Raw genomic sequence first — 20,095 nt, forward strand, 5'->3', positions numbered from 1 at the left:
ACACACACACACACACACACACACACACACACACACACACACACACACACGTTACAGTCAGACACCGTGTTGTGCTAGCTAGGAGTAAAGCATGAGAGAAATAAAGAGACGGACAAACTGAAAAACAACTGGAAAGTGTAGAGAGTAAACACTGATGACTAATATAATAGAGGTGCTACTGTAGTCAATATTTTACTCTCACAGGTGGCTTTCATCATTTGTGAAACCACCAAATTATGTTCAACTGTTCCTGAAAGCAACAGAGGTACTGAGAGTAAATAGAAACATTGAATGATGAGATTTAGAGAGAGATAATGATGACTCACTCGGTTGAACACTGTGGTGCTGATGGATTTCACTATGAAGCTGTCATCCAAACGCAGTTTCTTCAGGTTCTCGTAGAAGTTATCTGAGATTCAGAGGCAGAGACAAACACACCATTAACTTTCAGTATACACTGAGCATCTCCGTCTCCTTTACACTGTCCCATCTCAAACAGATGTAGAAGATCAGAGCTAATACCAGTAGTACTGATAGCAGTATTTAAAGAGGGTGAGAATTTAAAATACTCTGTCTGCTGCCCATACATTTAAAAAACGTACAATAATCACTGATGATGAAATTACAGGTTGTACACACAGTTACAGTTTCCCCTAATGAGTATTAAGTTCAGATACTATTCACTGCGTAATGGTTTGCTTGTTGTGTGAAGGTAGGCTGCTATATTCAGGACACAAACACAAGTCAGAAAGGCCTTTTTGCAGCAGCACTCACAGTGCATATCAATGATCTCATCGAGGTTGGGGAAGATGGTAGCCAGCTCATTGGTGGTCAGGAGCTCCTCTCTCTCCAACGGCTTGGAGAAGACCATCTGAAGGACGCTAAGCATTCGCACATGGGCGTGCTCTGTAGCAAACAACTCTGAGAGGGGAGAGAGTGGGCACAGTACGAGTGATGTTGAGAAGATTTTCCAAAACATCCATTCTCTTCTCATCATGTGTTGCTTCCTCTCGCCTCTTCTCACCATTGATGACTTCCTGCCTCTTGGTCTCCTTTTTGCTGAGGCTGGACAGAGCGTCAGGAGAGGCCTGCTCCCTCCAGTTAGGGGGGTCCTGCTCAAACTCCAGAAGGCGTGGCTCCATCTCCTCGAGCTGTGGGGAGGGGCTGATGGGGCCAGGCCCTTCAGGAGCTAAAACTGGTCCGTCGGCACTGAGGAATGAATGGAGCAGCAGTAGCTCAGAATGGTTACTGCAACTGAAACCACGTATCAAGTAATGTGATACATAGTCTGGCAGAAGGAGTGGAGGCTGTTGGCCGTGAAACAGTAGCTGTGAGCAGCTGCTTGTCTTCTTAAACGTACACCAGGGACATCTTAACATTAGATTAATTTAAGGATGTTAAAAAGCTCAACAGAATATCTAGCTGATGAGCTATCTATCAATGTCATGTTGTGATCCTTGTAGCTTAACGATAATATCAAGTAGAATCTGACATTAATGTTGGGTAGTGATTGCATGTAGAGATTAATACTGCTTTCCTAAATCAGCATGCCAACTAGCTATTGACAGTTTACAATCATAAGCAGGTCATGGTTTAGGTTAAACCAAACTGAAAAAAGGCTTTAGGTATAACACTAATTATAAATTCTGAAGGCACAAAATCACGATGAATTTTTTTATGAATGACAGAGAAAAAAAAAATTCTAAAGGTGACTTCTCTTAGCCTACACATGATCCTTGACTGTTTTTCAAGACCTTCCCCTCTAGGTACTGACACACTGACAACTGGCCATGTTGTCAGGATTTACATTCTGCAGACTTCAAGTAAGCTAACCTTTAATAAGGGGCTGGCACTTCATGTTGACCAGATAATCAATATTAACCTGACTCAATAATCATTCCCCTAAAGAGCTGCGTGTCTGACCTCTCACTGGAAATGAAAGGGCTGTTTAGCTGTTACTCACTCCCTGTCCGTCACAGCACAGATGAACTATGAGAAACAGATTAATCTGACAGTCTATTGTCAATAAAACCGTCAGCCTGACTGATTCATTTTACAGGAGGTGAAGAATATGTGCCTTTTAAAAATCATTTGCACTCCTCCACATGAATTACCACTCCCTTATCAGAAGATCAATTTAAATACACCTCTAGAGCGATCCTTCTAATAATTCTGAATGAGGCAAGCTGGCCATCAATATTATCTATTATTTTGTTTAATTGCTTCCTGATTACTATTACAGGACTGCAGCACTGATTCTATTTCATCCGTCAGTATTTGACATCTTGTCTGTCCCAGCTGTGCACCTCTCCAGTCAGAGAGGCATTAGGAGGGGGTTTGCCCATCTTACGGATGGAGGTGCTGGGGGGTGAGCGGGGCAGGTGTTGTGTTGGTAGAAGGTGGCTGGAGGTCCACATCACTACGGGAGCGAGACTGTTTGGCCCGAGAGGAGCCACGACGCCGAGACGAGTGCCGGTCCACGCGGGCACTCTCGCTGCGTGCCACTTTCCTACTGAAGGGGGGAGGGGGGGAAAGTGGTTGAGGATGGGGGGAGGATGAGAAAAGACAGAGACAGAATAAAGACAGGTGGAAAGAATGGAAAAAAGAAGCAGGAATAATAAAGATGGAAACAAATGTGTAGAGGCAGAAGAATAAAAAGTTGGGATGCCAAAAGACAATGAAAATAACAGGAAACATGTTAGAAGGGAAAATAAATTAGAGGGTAGGTATGGAGTCAGCAAGGACAGAAATTTGAGATAATTATGAGGGTAAAGAGGATGATGGATGAGTTAAGTCAGAAGAAAGAGGATTTAAACAAGAGATAGTTGTTCAAAAAGGAGAAATAGCATTAAGAAAAGATGGATAAAGAGAGAAATGAGTGACAAATAAATATGTATGACATGTGACATGCATACATTGGTTAGACAATGAAACAGAGTATGTTTCATGCACTGTAGAAATGGCAGCACCTGAATGCCAATCTACATGTTAAGAAGGAGCCATGCATTGCTTCTACATTGTGTACAATACTGTACTGAAGTTTTCAAGGAGGTCATGTTCACAGTCTTTTGTCTCGACAGTTCTCCAGTTTCACACAACGTGCATAAAACATCAACTAAGAATAATCCACGTCATCTCAACAATCAAGCTAAATTCTTATTCCTTCACAAGCAGATTAAAAAAATACTTAGCCATCTTTGAGTTGTCTATCGGCAGAGGAGCACAAGGCTCAATATGAGATGTGTATGGCTGTGAGTGTCTGTGTTTGTGTAAGTGCAATATGCGTATTAGAATAAGGCCTGTAGCATGTCCGTGACTCTGTCAAGGCGCTGACACCCACCTTGTCTTCCGTCTGTAAAAACACGGGACACCACATTGTTACAAACTCGCCTTTATGCAACTATTTTCAGCCAGAGAATCAAACATAACATGCACACCCCAAACATTAAATCCTAACCAGATGTTTAAACCACTGTCGGAGTAGCATGCCAAAAAAGCACCTGGCACAACATGTAACCGCACATACTGTGGAGACAAGCAGGACGAAGGACGGGCCCTGACCACGACAGATGCAGACACGTTGGAAAGCACATGGAATGAGCAGCTGAAAGGACCTACATATATTAGTTACTTTCGACTGTATAACACATGACAACGCAGTATGAAACCTAGTTGTAGACAAAGCTGCTATGGTTCGCATTTTTTTTTAGCTTTAAAGTTGAGACAAATATTACCATCAAACCTGTTTACTGCGCAGAAGGCTGTGGCTTAAAAGAAACTGCACCAATTCCGAATGTCTTAGTCTGGAGGAAAACACCAGCTTACCGCCAACATGTACCAAAATCCAACAAAAAAACAAGACTGAATTGTACTGATGATGCCTGGATTAAAAAAAAAACTGCAATGAAGCTCTGAAGATGCAAAACAGTACAAACAAACAAAAATACAAAGGAGAAAGAATGATGTTAGGAAGAGAGAACAAGTTCCACTGTGAAGGAGAAGACGAGAGGACGGGTATGAGGGAAAGGGGAGGCAAAGGACTGGGTCCGAGTTCACCTGGTGAGGGTTCTTCTCAAAACTGCAGGCTCTGTTAGCTAGCGAGCAACGGGCAGCATGACAAAAGCTGGCACACAGCAGGGACAGACTGCTGGGGGAGTTTTACCAGGCTCCCTCAGCCTGAGCAATTCAGACACATCTCGCTTCCCCCTCTCCCCCTCGTCCATGCTCTTTACACCTCCCATACAGTTTAATTATAATCTGATTACAATCGCTAATCATGTATATGCTTATACTCTCTTATTGAGAGTCACTGCACTGCAGGTATAATCTCACTCTATAAATGATTCATTTTTTATTACCACCTTCATCCTTCTCACCTGTCTTTCTCTAAGGTCTCCTCTGTGGGGGTGTCACTCGGGGAGATGGGCTCCCCAACGGTCTGCCCACCTCCCATCAGGGCAGTGGACACATCCACCCCATCTGACATTGTCAGAGGCTCTGAGCGATTGCTTGAGACACCTAAAGGGTTAGAAAATCAAATTTAGCAATTTTTTTTTTTGAGCAAGAGCAAAGACTAAAAGACTTTATCAAATACACAAGAATTCTTAATATCACTTAACAATTCAAATCACTTCAAAGGCTGATAGAATACAAGGGCATCTATATATGACAAAATACATATATATGACATGCTTATGAACGGTTTATAGTTGAATAGCGATTGGTTGGACTCTTAAATCATAGACTCTTTTAATCTTCAATTGTGAGTAATAAATACACAAATCATTCAGAAATCAATAATTGATTGTTCAAAATGACATTAAATTATGAATACAAAATAATAAAATCCTATTAAATGGATGGTATGAAATTTTTTTACATATACTCATGGTCTCCAGTGGATTAATCCGACTGAAATTGGTGATCTTCTTGAGTCTCAAAAAGAAATGTTGCTACAACAATTGGACGGCTTGCTATGAAAACTATTACAGATGTTCATATGATTATTTTAATACGTTTGGGGACTCCTGACTTCTTATCTAGCATCAAATATAAATCTTATTTCGCAAATATTAGCAGGCTAACAAGTGTGTATTTATTTATTCATTGCTCTTATTTTTTGTCTTAAAATAATAATTTTTATCCATCTTATTTTATATGTACGTATTTGTACATTTTTTTCATTTTGTGTGCACCTTTTTGTGTTTCTATGCTGCTGTGATGACTAAATTTCCCCACTGTGAGATTAATAAAGTCCAAGTCTAAACTGTAATAGTAAACATCAGCATTTTAGCACGGTTAGCAAGCTGACATTAGTATTTCGCTCATGGAGACACTAGTGACCAGACATCAATGTCCAAGTCAGTCAGTAGAATTACCATCGTTGTGTAAAGACTCTGGGCTGTTGGCGATGCTGATGTTGTTGCCTGACCCATCAGTGATCTCTAACCCCGGCACCGGGGCGGGGCTTCCACTGGAACCAGACTTTCTGCTGGCCAGAGAAGGGACTGCAGGGTCGGTCAGGGAGCCTCTGCCAAGAGCAGGGCCTTTACGATCCAGAGACACTTTCTCCTTTTCCGCTGAAGAGGGGGAAGGGTATGACAACTTTTAACAAAGCTGAACTTGATCTAAAACAGATGCTGATTAACATGACCCAAAAGCACCTCAGTCAGTAAAAAAAAAAAAAGGAAGGGGGACAGAGTTTGTGAGACAGACAAACAGACAGGACGAGTATGGTGCAATCAGGGCCTGTGCAGTAAATACTAGGATTAGTTTGGTACAAGGGAACATCCACAATCCTTCAAATAAGATGAAAAGGCAAAGTTTTCTGGTGACTACAAACTATACACAACAACTAATTCTTCAAACCACCCCCCTGAAACACAAAATCAACTAGAGAATGCCCCGCCCACATGCTCCCCAACATTGATTTGGGACATGCAGACATGCTGATGGGTTGATTAGTAGGGATGTGACCATTCTACAGATAACAGGGGAGGGGGACTCTGAACGATGAGTACCTTCAGTCTCCGTTTTAGGTTTGACCTCAGCTGTAACAGGAAAGAAGGGCAGGACAACAGGTTCTCATATCCAGGCCACTTATGAATGTCAATAGTTCTTTGAAATTTCAATTTAACATATTCTGTATATCATATGTATAATTAGGGATTCAAATACTAAGATACAAAAAGCATAATGTTATAGGGTTCACATGGGATATTTGCTAAGACACACACAAAAAAAAAATACATACTGTTGCCTCCAATCCAGCTTGGGATGCTAGGAAACACCCCTCTGGGCTTTTGCTTTGTGGATTCATCCTTTTTACTCTGGAATGATAAAAAAGAAAGATGGTGAAATTTATGTCAGATCTAAAAGCTGCAAATATATATTTTCTACTTGACAAAGTTTCAATGAAGACAGTTCAGTGCATTTGCTGAACTGTCTGCCTGCAGATTTATTGTTGTATTTGGTTTCACTAACAGGATAATGATGTTGTCCTTCTACATATAATGATGGCACTTTACCTTTACCAGTTTACTCCTGAAGAAGCCTCCTCTGGACTTCTTACTATCAACTGCCCTGGTTTTAACCCCAAGGTGCTTCATGTAGAAGGCCACTGCGGAAAATATGGATTGACTAGAGAAGAAGGTGAAAACATGTGTCAGTTGATAATATATATTTCTATTTTTGGTTAATAATTACTACTTATTGCTCTGTATTGCAATCATTTTTCTATTGTAATAAATTAAACTTTAACTTAAATGCACAGCAATGCTTGGGCAATTTTTATCTTTATTTTTATAGATGCATCTGTCCTTCACATATTTCACATTTAAGGCTGCAAAGATGTGTAAAGAAATGCTACAGCAGTGTGTTTGCAGAGTCTCTGGTGACACCAATGGTAATACTGAGGGACTTGCAAAAAATGGATAATGCAAATGAGAGAAGAGAATGAGGCAGAAAAAAAGAGGATGACTGATGGAGGAAGGGGAAGGAGAAGGTGGAGAGTTGAAATCGTCCAGAGGTGGAGCATGAAGAGGAGGAGCTGAAAAGAGTGAGAAGGAGAGAAACAATATAACAGAAAAACACAACGGAGGAGTTGAGAAGAAATAAGAAGAGTTTGGAGAGGGAGGAGACTCTGGGGATGTGCAAACGACAAAAGTGTCAGCATTTCAAGGCGGCACAGTTTTACTGAGCATGCTGTCTGAATACAATGAATACAACACAAACTTTAACTGCAGAGGATGAGAAGTCACAGGAGAAAAGAAACTAAGGCATGCATGACAGGATTTAATCATTTCTTTCAGTCAAATTTAGTGACAAAATATTAATTAAAAAAAGAATTTATAATCCATCAAAAAAAATTTTTTTAAGAAGTGTGAAGAATTTTTTGAAAAAGACATATTTGGTTAACACAGTTTTCTTTAGAGAAACCGCTGAAGGACATACTTTAATGTGCATTTGGTACACTTAAGCACATATGCAAAAATCTTGTGCTTTGACCACACCCAGGTACAGAAAAGGCATGCAGAGATCAAAAACAGCACAATGCAAATATTTGAAACTTTTATTAAAACAATGTGACTCACCATTTTTCCTCGTCTGAGACAACGGTAGGGCTGTAAGGAAAGCGACAGGTGTCAATGATGTTACAGAGGGAAAAAACAGTAACACACAATGTTACTCCCTGTGCAGCAACAGGCTCACCTCTTCTTTTTAAGTAGCATTTTTTCGTTCTCTTCTTCGACTTATTATTAACTCTGTTTTGGGCCGGTGGAATCTGAAGTGACTAAGCTTTTCTTGATCCAACTCAAAGCTGACTATTGTGTTTGTGTGTTCAGAGCTGAAGCTATTGATCATATTCTAAAAATTTCCAAAAAAAAAAGAAGAAAAAATTTCAAAAACCTGAAAGATGCATCAAAAGCTGCACTTCTGCCTGCTCTGACAATTTAAAACTCAACTTTCACACTTAAAGATCTGCAAGTAAGTCTAGCTATTGTCTCCAGACTGTCTGAAACGATGTGCTCTGTTTCTCCGGTAGGCTTGTCTGCAAAGGGAATCCGAGTCAGAAATGTTCCAGCGCAAGCGGAAATGTCTATTTAACCATGTTTTTGTCTGATGCAATATGCAGGCAAGACTGTGGAAATTGGATACTCATGGTTTGAGTTGACCATAAAGGATGGGAGGGGTTTCCCTGGGATTCCCCTGCATAATCCAATCAAATGGTGTGGTTGCCTTGTTTGCATCATCAGAGACCAATGAGAAACAAATGAGGCGAGGTCACTGTGTTGTGGTCAAGAGAGGAAGGAGGTAAGTGTGTGTGTGCGTGCGTGCGTGCGTGCGTGTGTGTGTGTGTGTGTGTGTGTGTGTGTGTGTGTGTGTGTGTGTGTGTGTGTGTGTGTGTGTGTGGGGAGGGGTGAGTGACTGCAAGAGTGTGGGAGAATTTAAGAGTGAAAAGAATAGAGATGATTGTCAGGAGTAATGAATGGTGTGAAGCTCAATGAATCGTTTGTGCAATGGAGACAGAGATGAAGCTGTGTGATGGTAACTGAGTGAGTCAAAAGCTGAATTATCATGTCTTTGATACAGACTGTTTTGCAGGCTTTTTGTGTCTTCTCCACTGACATCGTGGTTATATCCACAGTGCTGCTTGTGCAGAGTGCATCTTCTTTTCATTTCTGTTGTTCATTTTTTTTTTCCCCTCTCTCCTGACAAGATGAAATTAGACAGTCTTCTGCCCTCTCCCTGGCCTCCTCTCTCTCTCTGTCTGACTCAGTTCTTGTAGAGGATAACACATTGTAGTCAGCCACGGGGTCAAGGATAGATTAACTTTCCTCTAGATCTCTTGCTTTCTTTCTTTAACGGTGTCCAGGGCAGGAGCTATCCAGCATTGATAACCCTCTGGCCCTTTCTCTCCCATTCTCTCTTCGTCTGTGTTATCCCCTCCAACACCCACCACCACCACCACCCCTCCTACCAGTTGGCAAAATGCCAGGGGAGAGCCTTCCTGCCAGCGTGGCACTGCTGACTCCATCTTTTCCTCTCTGCCTCCTCATTTCCTTCTTGCTCCGTTGTGTTCTGTTTCAATCATGCTTCACTTGCCATCTCTCTAGTAGAGTGCGCTTGATTTTCTCCATAACCCAATGTATCTCTCTCTGTGCTTTGTCTTGAATTGAATATATGCATAGCTGATGTTGACTATAAATAAATAAATATATATATATATATATATATATATACATACATAATAAATGACTATAGCTTTAAAGAAAGTACAGCGAAAACACAAGAGGAAACAGATTGACAGACTGGTTATCTTCTTCAAGGGAAGAGCTGCAGATAATAGAGAAGAGACTTAAATATCTTCCCCATTGTCCAATTACTATATACCCTCACTACATTGTTATTGCCTTATGTGAGACAATTGCACTTCGTGAATATAGAATTTTAAGACCGAGCTGATTATTCCTCATATCAAAATGCTCTCTGGGAGAGTATGTGACCTCTCTTCCTGACATGTTCCCTGTATACAGGCTTATGCATCTCTCACAGTTTCATTAAGGAGTGTTTGCATTATCTAAATGACTTGCTCATATTTTAAACTCATAACTCAAGGGAAAGTTTTGAGGCCATCCAAGCTAAAAGCTGTGCTCCAACTGCATGTCTATGGAGAAAATTACTTTCAATCTCAAAGCCTGGATTCCCAAAATAATTCCTAATGAGCAGAAAGAAAAACTCACTGTGTCTCGGACATCTTCTCCAGCAGGTTCTCAGCTACAGACTTCTCCTTCATCTCCATCGGTATGCGGTCGGTGGGATAGTGGCTCTCCACGTCTTTCAGCTCAGTTTCATTAGGTGTCATGCCCATCATCCTCTTTTGCCTGTGCATGACAAAGAAGGAGGAGGAAGGTGTTTGACAAGCGTGTCAAAAATACTATAATACTTATATAGTATGTAGCTCTACGTTTTCTCAGTTCTGTGTTAGGACACCTCATGTAGGCAGGTATAAATGTAGGGCTGCTCAGTGCATTGCCATGACTAAAACATTGGATATTCAGTGGCCAGTGCTGAACAGCAACCTTTAAAATTTGAGAGACACCTGATTTCTCATAATATTCTGTATGATGTCCATGTTTGTTTTTTGTCTTCTTAGTTTGATCTGCAGCTAACATCTCAGATCAGTTTGTTTTCAGTGCACCTAAATCTAAGACAGCCCTCCTGAAGGTTGTTGTTCAGGTTAAAGAACAAACATAAGCATCAATGTCACAAGAATAAAGCACTGTTGAAAAAGACACTGGGAATCAAGACAATTGTGCTGGTCACCCTAACATGTGTTCACACTAAAATCCCTCCGGCAAAGGCAAATTAATTTGGCTTTAACTGTAAGGAGGCCTAGTTAAGTCTTGAGTAATTGTCACTTGGTCGATGTAGGTTCGATAAATACAAAAATGTTATAAATTGTTTAAACCTACATTTGGGATTTTTTTTTTTTTGACCCAGTGAACTGTTGTCTTTATGAGTGTAAGGTTTTCAATGTGGGTTGGATGAGATTTAGTAACATAAACCATTATGGTAAGCAAAGCCTTTTCATGTTCAATTTACACAAAAAAAATGGTGGTTATGTGTGAAATATCAACATTCAAAAATAGCTTCCCTTGGGATAAATTACCCCTCAAATGCAAGTTTCAAATCTTTTCTTTTAATTTTTTTTAATCACTGACTTACACCAAAGGCTGCCTTGAAGCAAGGAAATCCATCTGAAAACTAATGAATTGCTTTACAAAATGGTTTGTAGTAATTTTAACTAATGGTACGTTATAGTTAATGGCTTAATGTGCACAAAAGAACTGAGAGGTTCACTTCAACTAAGTGTCAAGAAAACTTTTGTTATTGCGTGTTTTACACTGATTGGTTTGACATTCTGATTTCCTCTCAAATACATAAAAAAAAAAGTGAATTTGGCATTTTGCCATTGTTGACCTTTCAGCTTGCTTGTAGGTAAACTGATTTGACTGAACATCTATTGAACTTCAGAAACAATCACAGGAAAGAGATTCCTTTTTAGTAGAGCTGGGATGAATAGAAAATCCTCACCTTGGCTCTTGGTTAATGAACAGAGTATACAGCATACAAAATATCATACTATACTACACCATACCTAATTGATCCAAGCTTTAAGCATATGTAAAGCATTAATCCCAAAGCTCAGTGTTGTGATAATGCTTTAAGATGTTTATTGTAGATTAATAACTTAAACGTTTGGAGTAAAATAAGGACTGTGTGCAAGACTTTTTAATATAGTGTATCAAGGGAGAATCTCACCTAAAATCCTCCAACTGTTTGGCCACTTCAGCAACCTGCAGATTCTGAACATCCTGAGCAAAACGCCTTTGGGTGTCTTCTGTGAACAGATCTGGACGGGTTCGGTCTTGGAGAAGAGGAAAAAGAGAAGGGAGTGAGTGAGAAGCCTATAAATAGTGAGGAACACACAGGGTTGTGGTTTGTATATATGGTAAAGGATATATGTAATGCCCTTCAATATAAACGTTGTTGCAAAATAACTTACCCAATTCATAGGATATAATGCCTGGTATTGCCACTCTGAGAATCTGCAATGTAAAGCAAATGTCAAAAATAAGTACAAGGGGATATAAAAATAAATACAGTATACACAAGATCTAGATGCAAGAGGTGATTTTTTTTTTTTTTTTTCTTCTTCTTTTTTAAACATGAAGAGCTATATCTCTGGGTTACTTTGTTTTAAGACTCAAGAAAAAAAACAGTGTGGTGCAGTAGCTATACATCACCACAAGGGGGCATTTTAACACTAGAAATAAATTGAAGGGAAAAAAACAACAGAAGAAACAGATATCTGTCACTGAAATGAAAATAACCACACGGGCAAACTTTCTGTCAACAGGTTTACAAAAGAAGTAGAGTTTAATAAAGAGAGGCTGAGAGAGAATGATTTCTTGTAAAGGGCTTTCCCACAATCCTGACAGGAAGTTGTGGGGTTGGACAGACAGACAGTGCAGCATGAAACTGCAGGGCTGACAGACATGTGCGCTGCATAAACTCTGAGGGGGAAACATAGCTGAGAATTGACAAAAGCCAGGTGTTGAGGTAGGAGTGATGTAAAAAGACAGACAGATACTGAGGGCCGCTGCACAGAGGACAGGCAGAGCAAACAGAGCTGACACACAGCCATGTACTGGCAAACAAACCATGGCACACTGAGTACTCCCCTCTCATGAGTCCAGTTTATAGACCACAGCTGAGCAGTATATTAACGTTCTTATTTATACAAAACTACAAGAAGAATATAATATTGATTCCGTAAAGGCTGCTTCGTCTTTCTAACTACATTTTGTTTTAATGCACGCCACCAAATTCGTGAACTTTATAAAAAGGTAAAAATCACAGAAATATGGAATAAAAAATTAAAAAAAACAGTAAGACAACTGAGACAGATCCTAAAAAGTTTGTCTTTAAAGGACCAGTGTCTCAAACTACAAAACCCTGCAAACATTTGGTATTTAAAGTCATATCATATCTGCATAATTTTCTAATGTAGTCACAATAAATTAAGGAGTCTTAAAAGTGTAGTGGAGGTCTTCACAGCTCCAAACAGTTCTACCAAGCGAGAAAAAGAAGCTGTCCCTTTCTTCAATGACAAGACAGAAATTAAAAAGAAAGAGCAGAAGGAAATTCAAGAAAATGAAATTGCGTGTCATAAGTTCACCTGAGTAACTTGTGCTTTCTTAAAGAAAAAGTTTTAACCACATAGGACTGGCTCTCTTAAAACACAATTATAACAGTGTATAGCAATAACATTCAGAAGGTTCAGCTAGATAAGTTTAATGAGAATAAAATACAACATGTGCCTCATTATCCATGTGACACATCCTACCTGTGTTTTTATTTGCACATTTTATTTAGTATACGCTACTGATTTTCACAACTAACACAATCCCTTTTATTTTTACCTTGAATTTACAGGAGACTTTATGTGTTAAAACTAAGTCGGTATGCCTTTTTGTTCAGTCTTTGGGCCAGTTTGTGACAATCAGGAAGCTTTTCATTCACGTCCAGTTGCATAATAATGCGTGAAAATACAGCGTAGTGTGCTACTTACTGCACCCTTGTCCAAGAAGGTGTTGTAGAACTCCACAAACTGTTTCTTGGTCTCTTTGGCACTGAGGTTCCTGACGAGGTCAGCATGGAGGTAACACAGCTGAGAGAGGAGAGAAAGATAGAATATCAGTGAGTGCTGACAACTTTCAGTAGACTTTAATGTAGAGTCTGATACAGTCTGTGCCATTTTTATGCACACAATTTACTGATTATTTCATATCATTACTAAAGGTCACACACGCATATCATTCCCTGGCATGCCACACTTTATAAAAACTTAATTTCACTTTCACCCAATGTACTTGGAAATAAAGCATCAAATAATTTGACACATTTGAACTCTTATCACAATATCACAAAAAGTAATTGTCACCGTCTTCTAAGCCATAACCATGCGCATATCTAAATCTCAATCATGCATGAAAATACCATAATTGTCTTCCATGTGTGCACCTTGCAGAATATTCACACGTTATAGTACTGATGCTCCGACAACGGAGAGCAAAAAAGGGGGGAGGGTGACAAGAGGGAGGGCGTCATGGCTGTGAGAAAGGTGCAACAGTACCTGGGTGGGTCACGGTGTCTGCATGCAGTATAAGGGGGAAAGGACAGCCATGCTTTATATCAGCACAGACACACACAGAGGCCCACGAATGGTCTCCAAAATGTACAGTTTTGACTGAAAACACACTTAATCCACATTAAGCCACAGTGGACACTGTACACATTGTTTCATGTATTTCACACAAGTAAGGGCAGCACAATAAGCCTTGATATGGTTATCACAGTTTGGATTTCATGATTAGATCATACCCTAACAAGTGCAACTCTTTATGTTCAGAGTGGCAACAGACAATTTACAGATTTAACACTAATGATTGACTAATCATTAGGTACTGTCATTAAGGCTGCTGTGATTATTTCAGTGTTACAGAGCAGGTTGGCTGCAGGCAAAAATATTTGTTTTCATCATGTTCTTTCCTTAGAACCTGTCTGACCGCTCGTTTCGCTTATACTAGCAAACTCTGTTGACAAGTGGAGCTGCCAGTTCTGCCAGTTCTCTTGTAATCATGACCGATATTTATCAATAACTGCCAAAACTGTGAAAATAAACACTCAGGATGTCCATAATAATATTTAATTCTCTTGCCAAAGTTGGAGGAACAGTCTTGAACAATTAAACAACTAGGATCTCAATCCTCAGTAAAAAAATATTTCAATTTCAGTTATTTACAATCACACAGCTCTTCAAACTTGGAGGACACATATGGGTGGTCTCGTTACCAAGATCCACACCATATAACCATCCCTGGTTCAGTTCCTTGTCAAATCCTTCTGTCTCTGTCTCGCTCCCCTCATTTCCCCTCTGTATATGTGCTGCCACTGTTAAAACTTCTTTTCCTAAAAAGAAAGAAAAAAAATCCACATACATCTGTGACCAGTTTTAAATACTAAAATCGATTACCAATTTGATACACTAAATCATAATGGCCAAATATACCAACTCATCGTGCCTAAAGCCAGCTGGGAACTGACAGACCCATTCATGAACGTCCTACTTCACAGTTGAGAGTGTTTACAAACAGGCAGAATACAGAAAACATGTCCACTGATTTCACACCTTCTTCTCAGAGCTCCTAAGAATCTGCCACTTTCCTGGAGCAATATTCCCAGTGTAACAGGCATTCAGGTGTATTTTTCCATGTGGAGGTTCTTGTTGCTCATGAACGCACCATAATACTGACCTTAATAAATGTGACAGGCTTCATTCTATCCAGATGCATACATAATATAGCTGCTACTAATGATTATTAGTGCTATCAAAAGATTTAGCCTTTTTTTGTTTGTTTATTATGAAGGGATAAAAAGGAATACAAAGTTTACAGTATGAACAGAAGAAAAGAGCGCCAATATTCACATCTGCAATGTTTGGTATTTGTATTTGTTAATATTGTTTTATAATTATAACAGCTACCTAAATTGCCCTTAATTCATATCATTTCAGTTGCCTAATTGGACAAGACCTAACCTACACAACATTTAAGGTTAGGCGTTGCTTCTGCATCAGCATACAAATACACACTATACATTCAAGATTACTTTCTTGAAGAAATTGTATTTTCTTGATTCCTGTTGTTCTGGGTTTTGTACCCTCATGGTTGAAATGCACTTATTGTAAGTCGCTTTGGATAAAAGCGTCAGCTAAATTAAATGTAATGTAATGTAATGTAATACATCTCTGTATCTACACAGACTGTAGAGAAAGAGCAACCTTTGAGCCTACAAACACACTTAAGCGCAGACTTATGCAAGTAAAGTGCAAGCAACGTGAAAGCAAGTAAAGATAGCTGTTCTGTCAGACTTGTACGAGACATATCACAGACAGATTAGGCTGAAAGACATCCTGTGCAGACAGGATGTTGCATTGTAGGAGTTGCAGTTCTCACCAGGGGAGCAGGGTCAAACTGCAGGATGACATGTTGCATGAAGACCAGTAGGTGGGTCGGCCTATCCTTCAACTGATCTATGCTGTTGAAGTGTGTGGACTGGTCCTCCATCACCTGAGACAGACAAAGAAAGCAAAGCGATGAGAGGAGAGGAGAGAGAATTAAGAGCAACAACAACAAAATAATTAAACAAACCGGAGAGGTGATGATGATATTTTCTTTATACTCACATCGTTCAAATCATTCTCAAAATCCTCATCCTCAGCCCCGATAATACTCATGGCTGGGTTAGAGCACTGAGCTCTAAACACACCCTGTTATGGGGGGAGGGAGAGAGAGAGAGAGAAAGAGGGAGAGAGGGGAAGAAAACAAGACAATTAGCAACCATTATGTGCTATACTTTGAACCAGTAGGCTATCTCTTTAACATCCTGAGCTCCCACTGAGCAGAGCCAGACATAAAGACAGATTAGAGTTTGGACACAGTGAACTTTTCCAGTGTAAAATAACATCAAGCAGAGAGAGAGGAAAATGACCCAACTTCCAATCCAGCCTCCTGGAGAGAGAGAGAGCGAGACAAGCCTGATGTGTCATAATTCTTGTGGTTCCTGAATTAGAAACAGAGTTTGCGTAGTGTCCCCTTCATATGAACCAAGCAAGGCAAAGAAATAGATGGCAGCGTGTCTTTTTTCTCAGAGAACTAACAATGTATAAAATATGGCATTCAACTGACCAAGCATGCGATATTTAAAAAATGTGCCTTTAAACAGGTCAACTTTCAAAGATTTTTTTTTCTTGAAATAAATGACAAGGCTACTGGTGATGTGACACTGATAAGAAACTGATAATGAAGCAAAAGTTAAAGGTTTTTAGCTAAATAGTTTTGAGTATTTCATTAAGATGGGAGTGTTGTGTAAAATGCTAAAGTCGTCTTTCCCCGTAGGCCTCACTAAAACATTTATTTTGGATGCCGAACTCAGGGGAACAATTCAGCATTTAACTTGCATTGCAAAATAGCATTTTTCGGTTTACGCTTTCTGTGAAGTTCGGCCAGATTTTGCCTCCAAGATTGTTTTTCAGACGTGTGCTGTGTTCAGTAAAACACCCAGCAGAGGGCTCTCCTCTCGACGCCATGATGTAAACCTTCCAGGTCTAAAAATGTAATTTACCTAATCTGAAACTCAAAAGCTTTATGCCAATCCTTGCCTTTGAAATCCATGAATGGGAAAGAAATGCATCAGAACGGGTGACCAATTTGACCCCCCTCCCCCCCTCTCCCTCTCCACACCATTTCCTCTTCCCCAAAAACACACAAACAACACATAGCCCTTGTATTCAGTCCTCTGAAGGCTGTAGACCCGGGGCCGCCACTGGGGAACACCCAAAAACACACACACAGACACACAAACTCAGATCCAAAAGCTACGCTGTGTGCTGGTAGGTCACTACAGAGAGCAGAGTGTAAGTACAGAGCTGAAGAGTTTCACATACGAGTCAACCGAAAGAGAAAAAAAAACTGCATCCAATGATTTCTGTAAATAAAAAAGCATTTCTGAGGATTTTATCAAGTAACTGGTATTGTTTTTTTATAACTGTGATGAATTCTGTTCAATAACTTTACATAGCAAGGTTTTATATTTATTTGGATGACCGTACCCGAGGGTCATTATTCAGTGTAGGGTTGGACAAATAAAAACCTTTACAAAGCTTGAGATCTTTTGAGTAGTAGCCCTTTACTGTAGCTATCATACAGTTGAGACCAGCGGTGATCAAGTCCTTCTTGTCAAGTCTCTAAAAATCGGTCATGATTTGCCCGAGACGAACAAAACACTTTTCAAATAATATAACTTGCCCTCATTTTGCATTAGCTCCTTTTCATTTTCTTTGTTTTATTCTGGTCATTTTAGCACCCATGTTTAAAGCTGTTCTCATTTTATTTTGTATTTCATTGCCCTATTGTGCCTGTTTTCGGCTTCACGTCATTATGCACTTTGCATTTTTGGCTTTTAAGTTGTAAAGCACTTTATAAAGACATTTTAATTAGAAAAGTGCTCTATAAAGGAAGTCTTTTTTTTTTTTTTTTTTTACAATTTATAGGCACTAGGACTATAAAAGTTGCCAGCTGTCTGGTTTTAGCATTGATACTGTGGTAGTTGTACCTTTAACATTTCTGGTTTTATGAAGCCAATGTGGATGCTTTTCTGAGCAGGACAGCTTTTCAGTAATATTGAATTTACAGGATTGTTGTACAAGTGTGATTAAATAAAGTCATTCGTAAAGTATTTGATAAACTTGTTTATGTTGGTTTCCTATAAAACATGTCAATAATAATGCACGTGCATTTATGCTTATAAGAAAAAATAGTACAAAGGGTCAAACGTGAAATTCAAACTTTTTTTTATATTAATAATAGATTTTTTTAACAAATTCGAAATATAAATAGATATAAAATGTAACCATTTCTACATATTTGCATTACATTGGTACACAGCATATCTAATTATAAAAAGTGAATGTGCGGTTCGGAAGCCAATTTAATTACGATTAAGTCGGAACTGAATACTCATTTAGTGGTTAGAGTTTAAAAGGAAATGAGACAAGACCATGATTTAATTCGTAGACTGAATACATTGTGTGTGTGTGTGTGTGTGTGTGTGTGTGTGTGTGTGTGTGTGTGTGTGTGTGTGTGTGTGTGTGTGTGTGTGTATACAGTGGTATGAGGAGGGGTTTAACAAATGCTTTGAGGTCAAGGTGAGGTCTTGTACAGGGACAGATCGAAACAGAGCCAGCAGGATGGCAGATAAAGAGTGAAACTGGGAGACAGACAGAGAGCCAGAGAATGTGTTCATTCATGGCCATATCCAGTGGGCTGCGGGGTTGAGAAAGGCCAGTGTTGGAGCAACACGCGTAGTAGGGTTTAGCTAAACAGAGGCCTGTCAGGGCCACAGACTCGCATCTGCATAGACAGACACAAACATAACCACACACACAGCGACACACCTCCACATTGGCACACACACACACACACACACACACACACACACACACACACACACACACACACACACACACACACACAAACCAAGCCACCCACAACTTAGCAAAATGAAGCGCCCAACAACACCTTTACCAAGACAATGACAAAGTTGTTATGTTACCATGACAATAAAAGCTACACCTGACTAAGGCTGCAAAAACAGATCAAACCAAAGATAAAATGCTGTGAAAACTTAAACCATATTCTTACACAAACTAAAGTTTCAACAGCACTGTTGGTGCATGGGAAAAACGCACCAACTGAGCAAAAACTGAGCTGAGAAAAAAATGAAATCTAGTGTAATCTAGGTCACTTGTCGTCAGTTCAAGTTACAACATTTTAGTTTCCAGATGTTCATTAATAAAGATTAATTTGACATAAATGAGTCAAATTCCACTCAAAGGGCTTCCCGCTTGTACAGCAAATGACACCCTCTATTCTTAGACCTTCATTTCTGATAAGGACCTTTATTGCTCAAAGTTTTGTACCCTGCATGGATGATTCTGTATTTGCTATTTCCACCAAATCATTTATTCAGTTTTATCCTTTTTTTCAACTGCTGTATTTGGTCCAGAATAATGGTATCAGTGACATCCAACAAGCATGTAAAAACAATTAAATTTAAAAAAAAAAAAAAGCCCTTTACAGTATCCTGAGAATAAGATGATGTCGTTAAATGTCTCGTTTGGCTGACCGGCCTCTTAATATTCAATTTACAATCATACGTGTGTAAAATAAAATGCACAAAAAGCATCAAATTGTCTAATTTTAGAAGCTGGAGCCCATGGAATGTTTGGCATTTTTTTCTTTAAAATACCTTAAATGGTCAATTCTGTCTGTAAATAGTTCAATGATCAATGACTCAATTAATGTGACTAATTGTTGCAGCTCTAAAGGTAAGTACATTGACAGTAAATTATGTCTTCTCAGTGAACTGCTTAACTGATGCAAAAGCAGAGCAAGCTTTTAAAACCTTGAGGAAAGCTGACTGTTGCTACTACGTTGCTCCTTTCAGCATTTCAGTCTCCTCATTACAGACACTGAAGCCAATCCTTTGTTATTGTTATGTCTTGGTCGATTTCAGAGTAATTGTAATGCATGTTCATACTCAGAGATAAATTGGAGCAGGCAGGGGGAAGCTAATTGCGGTTACTCAGAGGGAAGTGGGGAAGGTCAATTCCTCTCTGGATTTAAAGAGCGCAGGACTGCAGGAGGAGTGGGAGCCTCCTCGAACCAGAAGGAGCCAAGTGGTGCATTCCAGCATATGGCACAGTTCAGACAACAGATGGAGACAGTCTGAGTTTCAACAGTAACCAGACCTTCTTCCCTTCACCTCCATTAGTACATGAAAGTGGGCATAAGCTCCACACTGTGAGGGTCTTCCTTAGCCGATACATGCAGACATGGCTCAGAGGGGAGTGAAGAGGGGACCACGAGTATACAGCGTTTAAACAGAACGTCACAGAAGTGCAGAG

General features: G+C 39.6%; 1 protein-coding gene across 5 annotated transcripts in view; it reads right to left on the bottom strand.

Moving 5' to 3' along the window:
* The window catches only part of arhgef1 (Rho guanine nucleotide exchange factor (GEF) 1), a 42,780-nt gene that overhangs the window by 10,501 nt on the left and 12,184 nt on the right, over positions 1-20,095 (bottom strand). For 2 of the 5 annotated variants that reach the window (XM_069142363.1, XM_069142361.1), the window contains exons 2-18: positions 15,815-15,898; positions 15,585-15,698; positions 13,139-13,237; positions 11,570-11,612; positions 11,326-11,431; positions 9,744-9,884; positions 7,593-7,622; positions 6,528-6,639; positions 6,254-6,329; positions 6,021-6,050; positions 5,379-5,579; positions 4,377-4,518; positions 3,341-3,352; positions 2,351-2,512; positions 1,025-1,209; positions 775-921; positions 327-409 (exon numbers count right to left, since the gene is read on the bottom strand). In XM_069142363.1, the coding sequence (XP_068998464.1) occupies positions 327-409; positions 775-921; positions 1,025-1,209; positions 2,351-2,512; positions 3,341-3,352; positions 4,377-4,518; positions 5,379-5,579; positions 6,021-6,050; positions 6,254-6,329; positions 6,528-6,639; positions 7,593-7,622; positions 9,744-9,884; positions 11,326-11,431; positions 11,570-11,612; positions 13,139-13,237; positions 15,585-15,698; positions 15,815-15,865 (1,734 nt within the window). In that variant the 5' untranslated portion in view covers positions 15,866-15,898. Of the gene's footprint in view, positions 1-326; positions 410-774; positions 922-1,024; positions 1,210-2,350; positions 2,513-3,340; positions 3,353-4,376; positions 4,519-5,378; positions 5,580-6,020; positions 6,051-6,253; positions 6,330-6,527; positions 6,640-7,592; positions 7,623-7,710; positions 8,073-9,743; positions 9,885-11,325; positions 11,432-11,569; positions 11,613-13,138; positions 13,238-15,584; positions 15,699-15,814; positions 15,899-20,095 lie in introns of those variants that run through there. The other 3 variants (XM_069142362.1, XM_069142364.1, XM_069142365.1) reach the window with 3 other exon arrangements.

Source organism: Embiotoca jacksoni, unplaced genomic scaffold, assembly GCF_022577435.1.
Source record: "Embiotoca jacksoni isolate LCO1_2020_lvr unplaced genomic scaffold, fEmbJac1.0.p SCAF_11, whole genome shotgun sequence".
NCBI classification, from domain to species: domain Eukaryota; kingdom Metazoa; phylum Chordata; class Actinopteri; family Embiotocidae; genus Embiotoca; species Embiotoca jacksoni.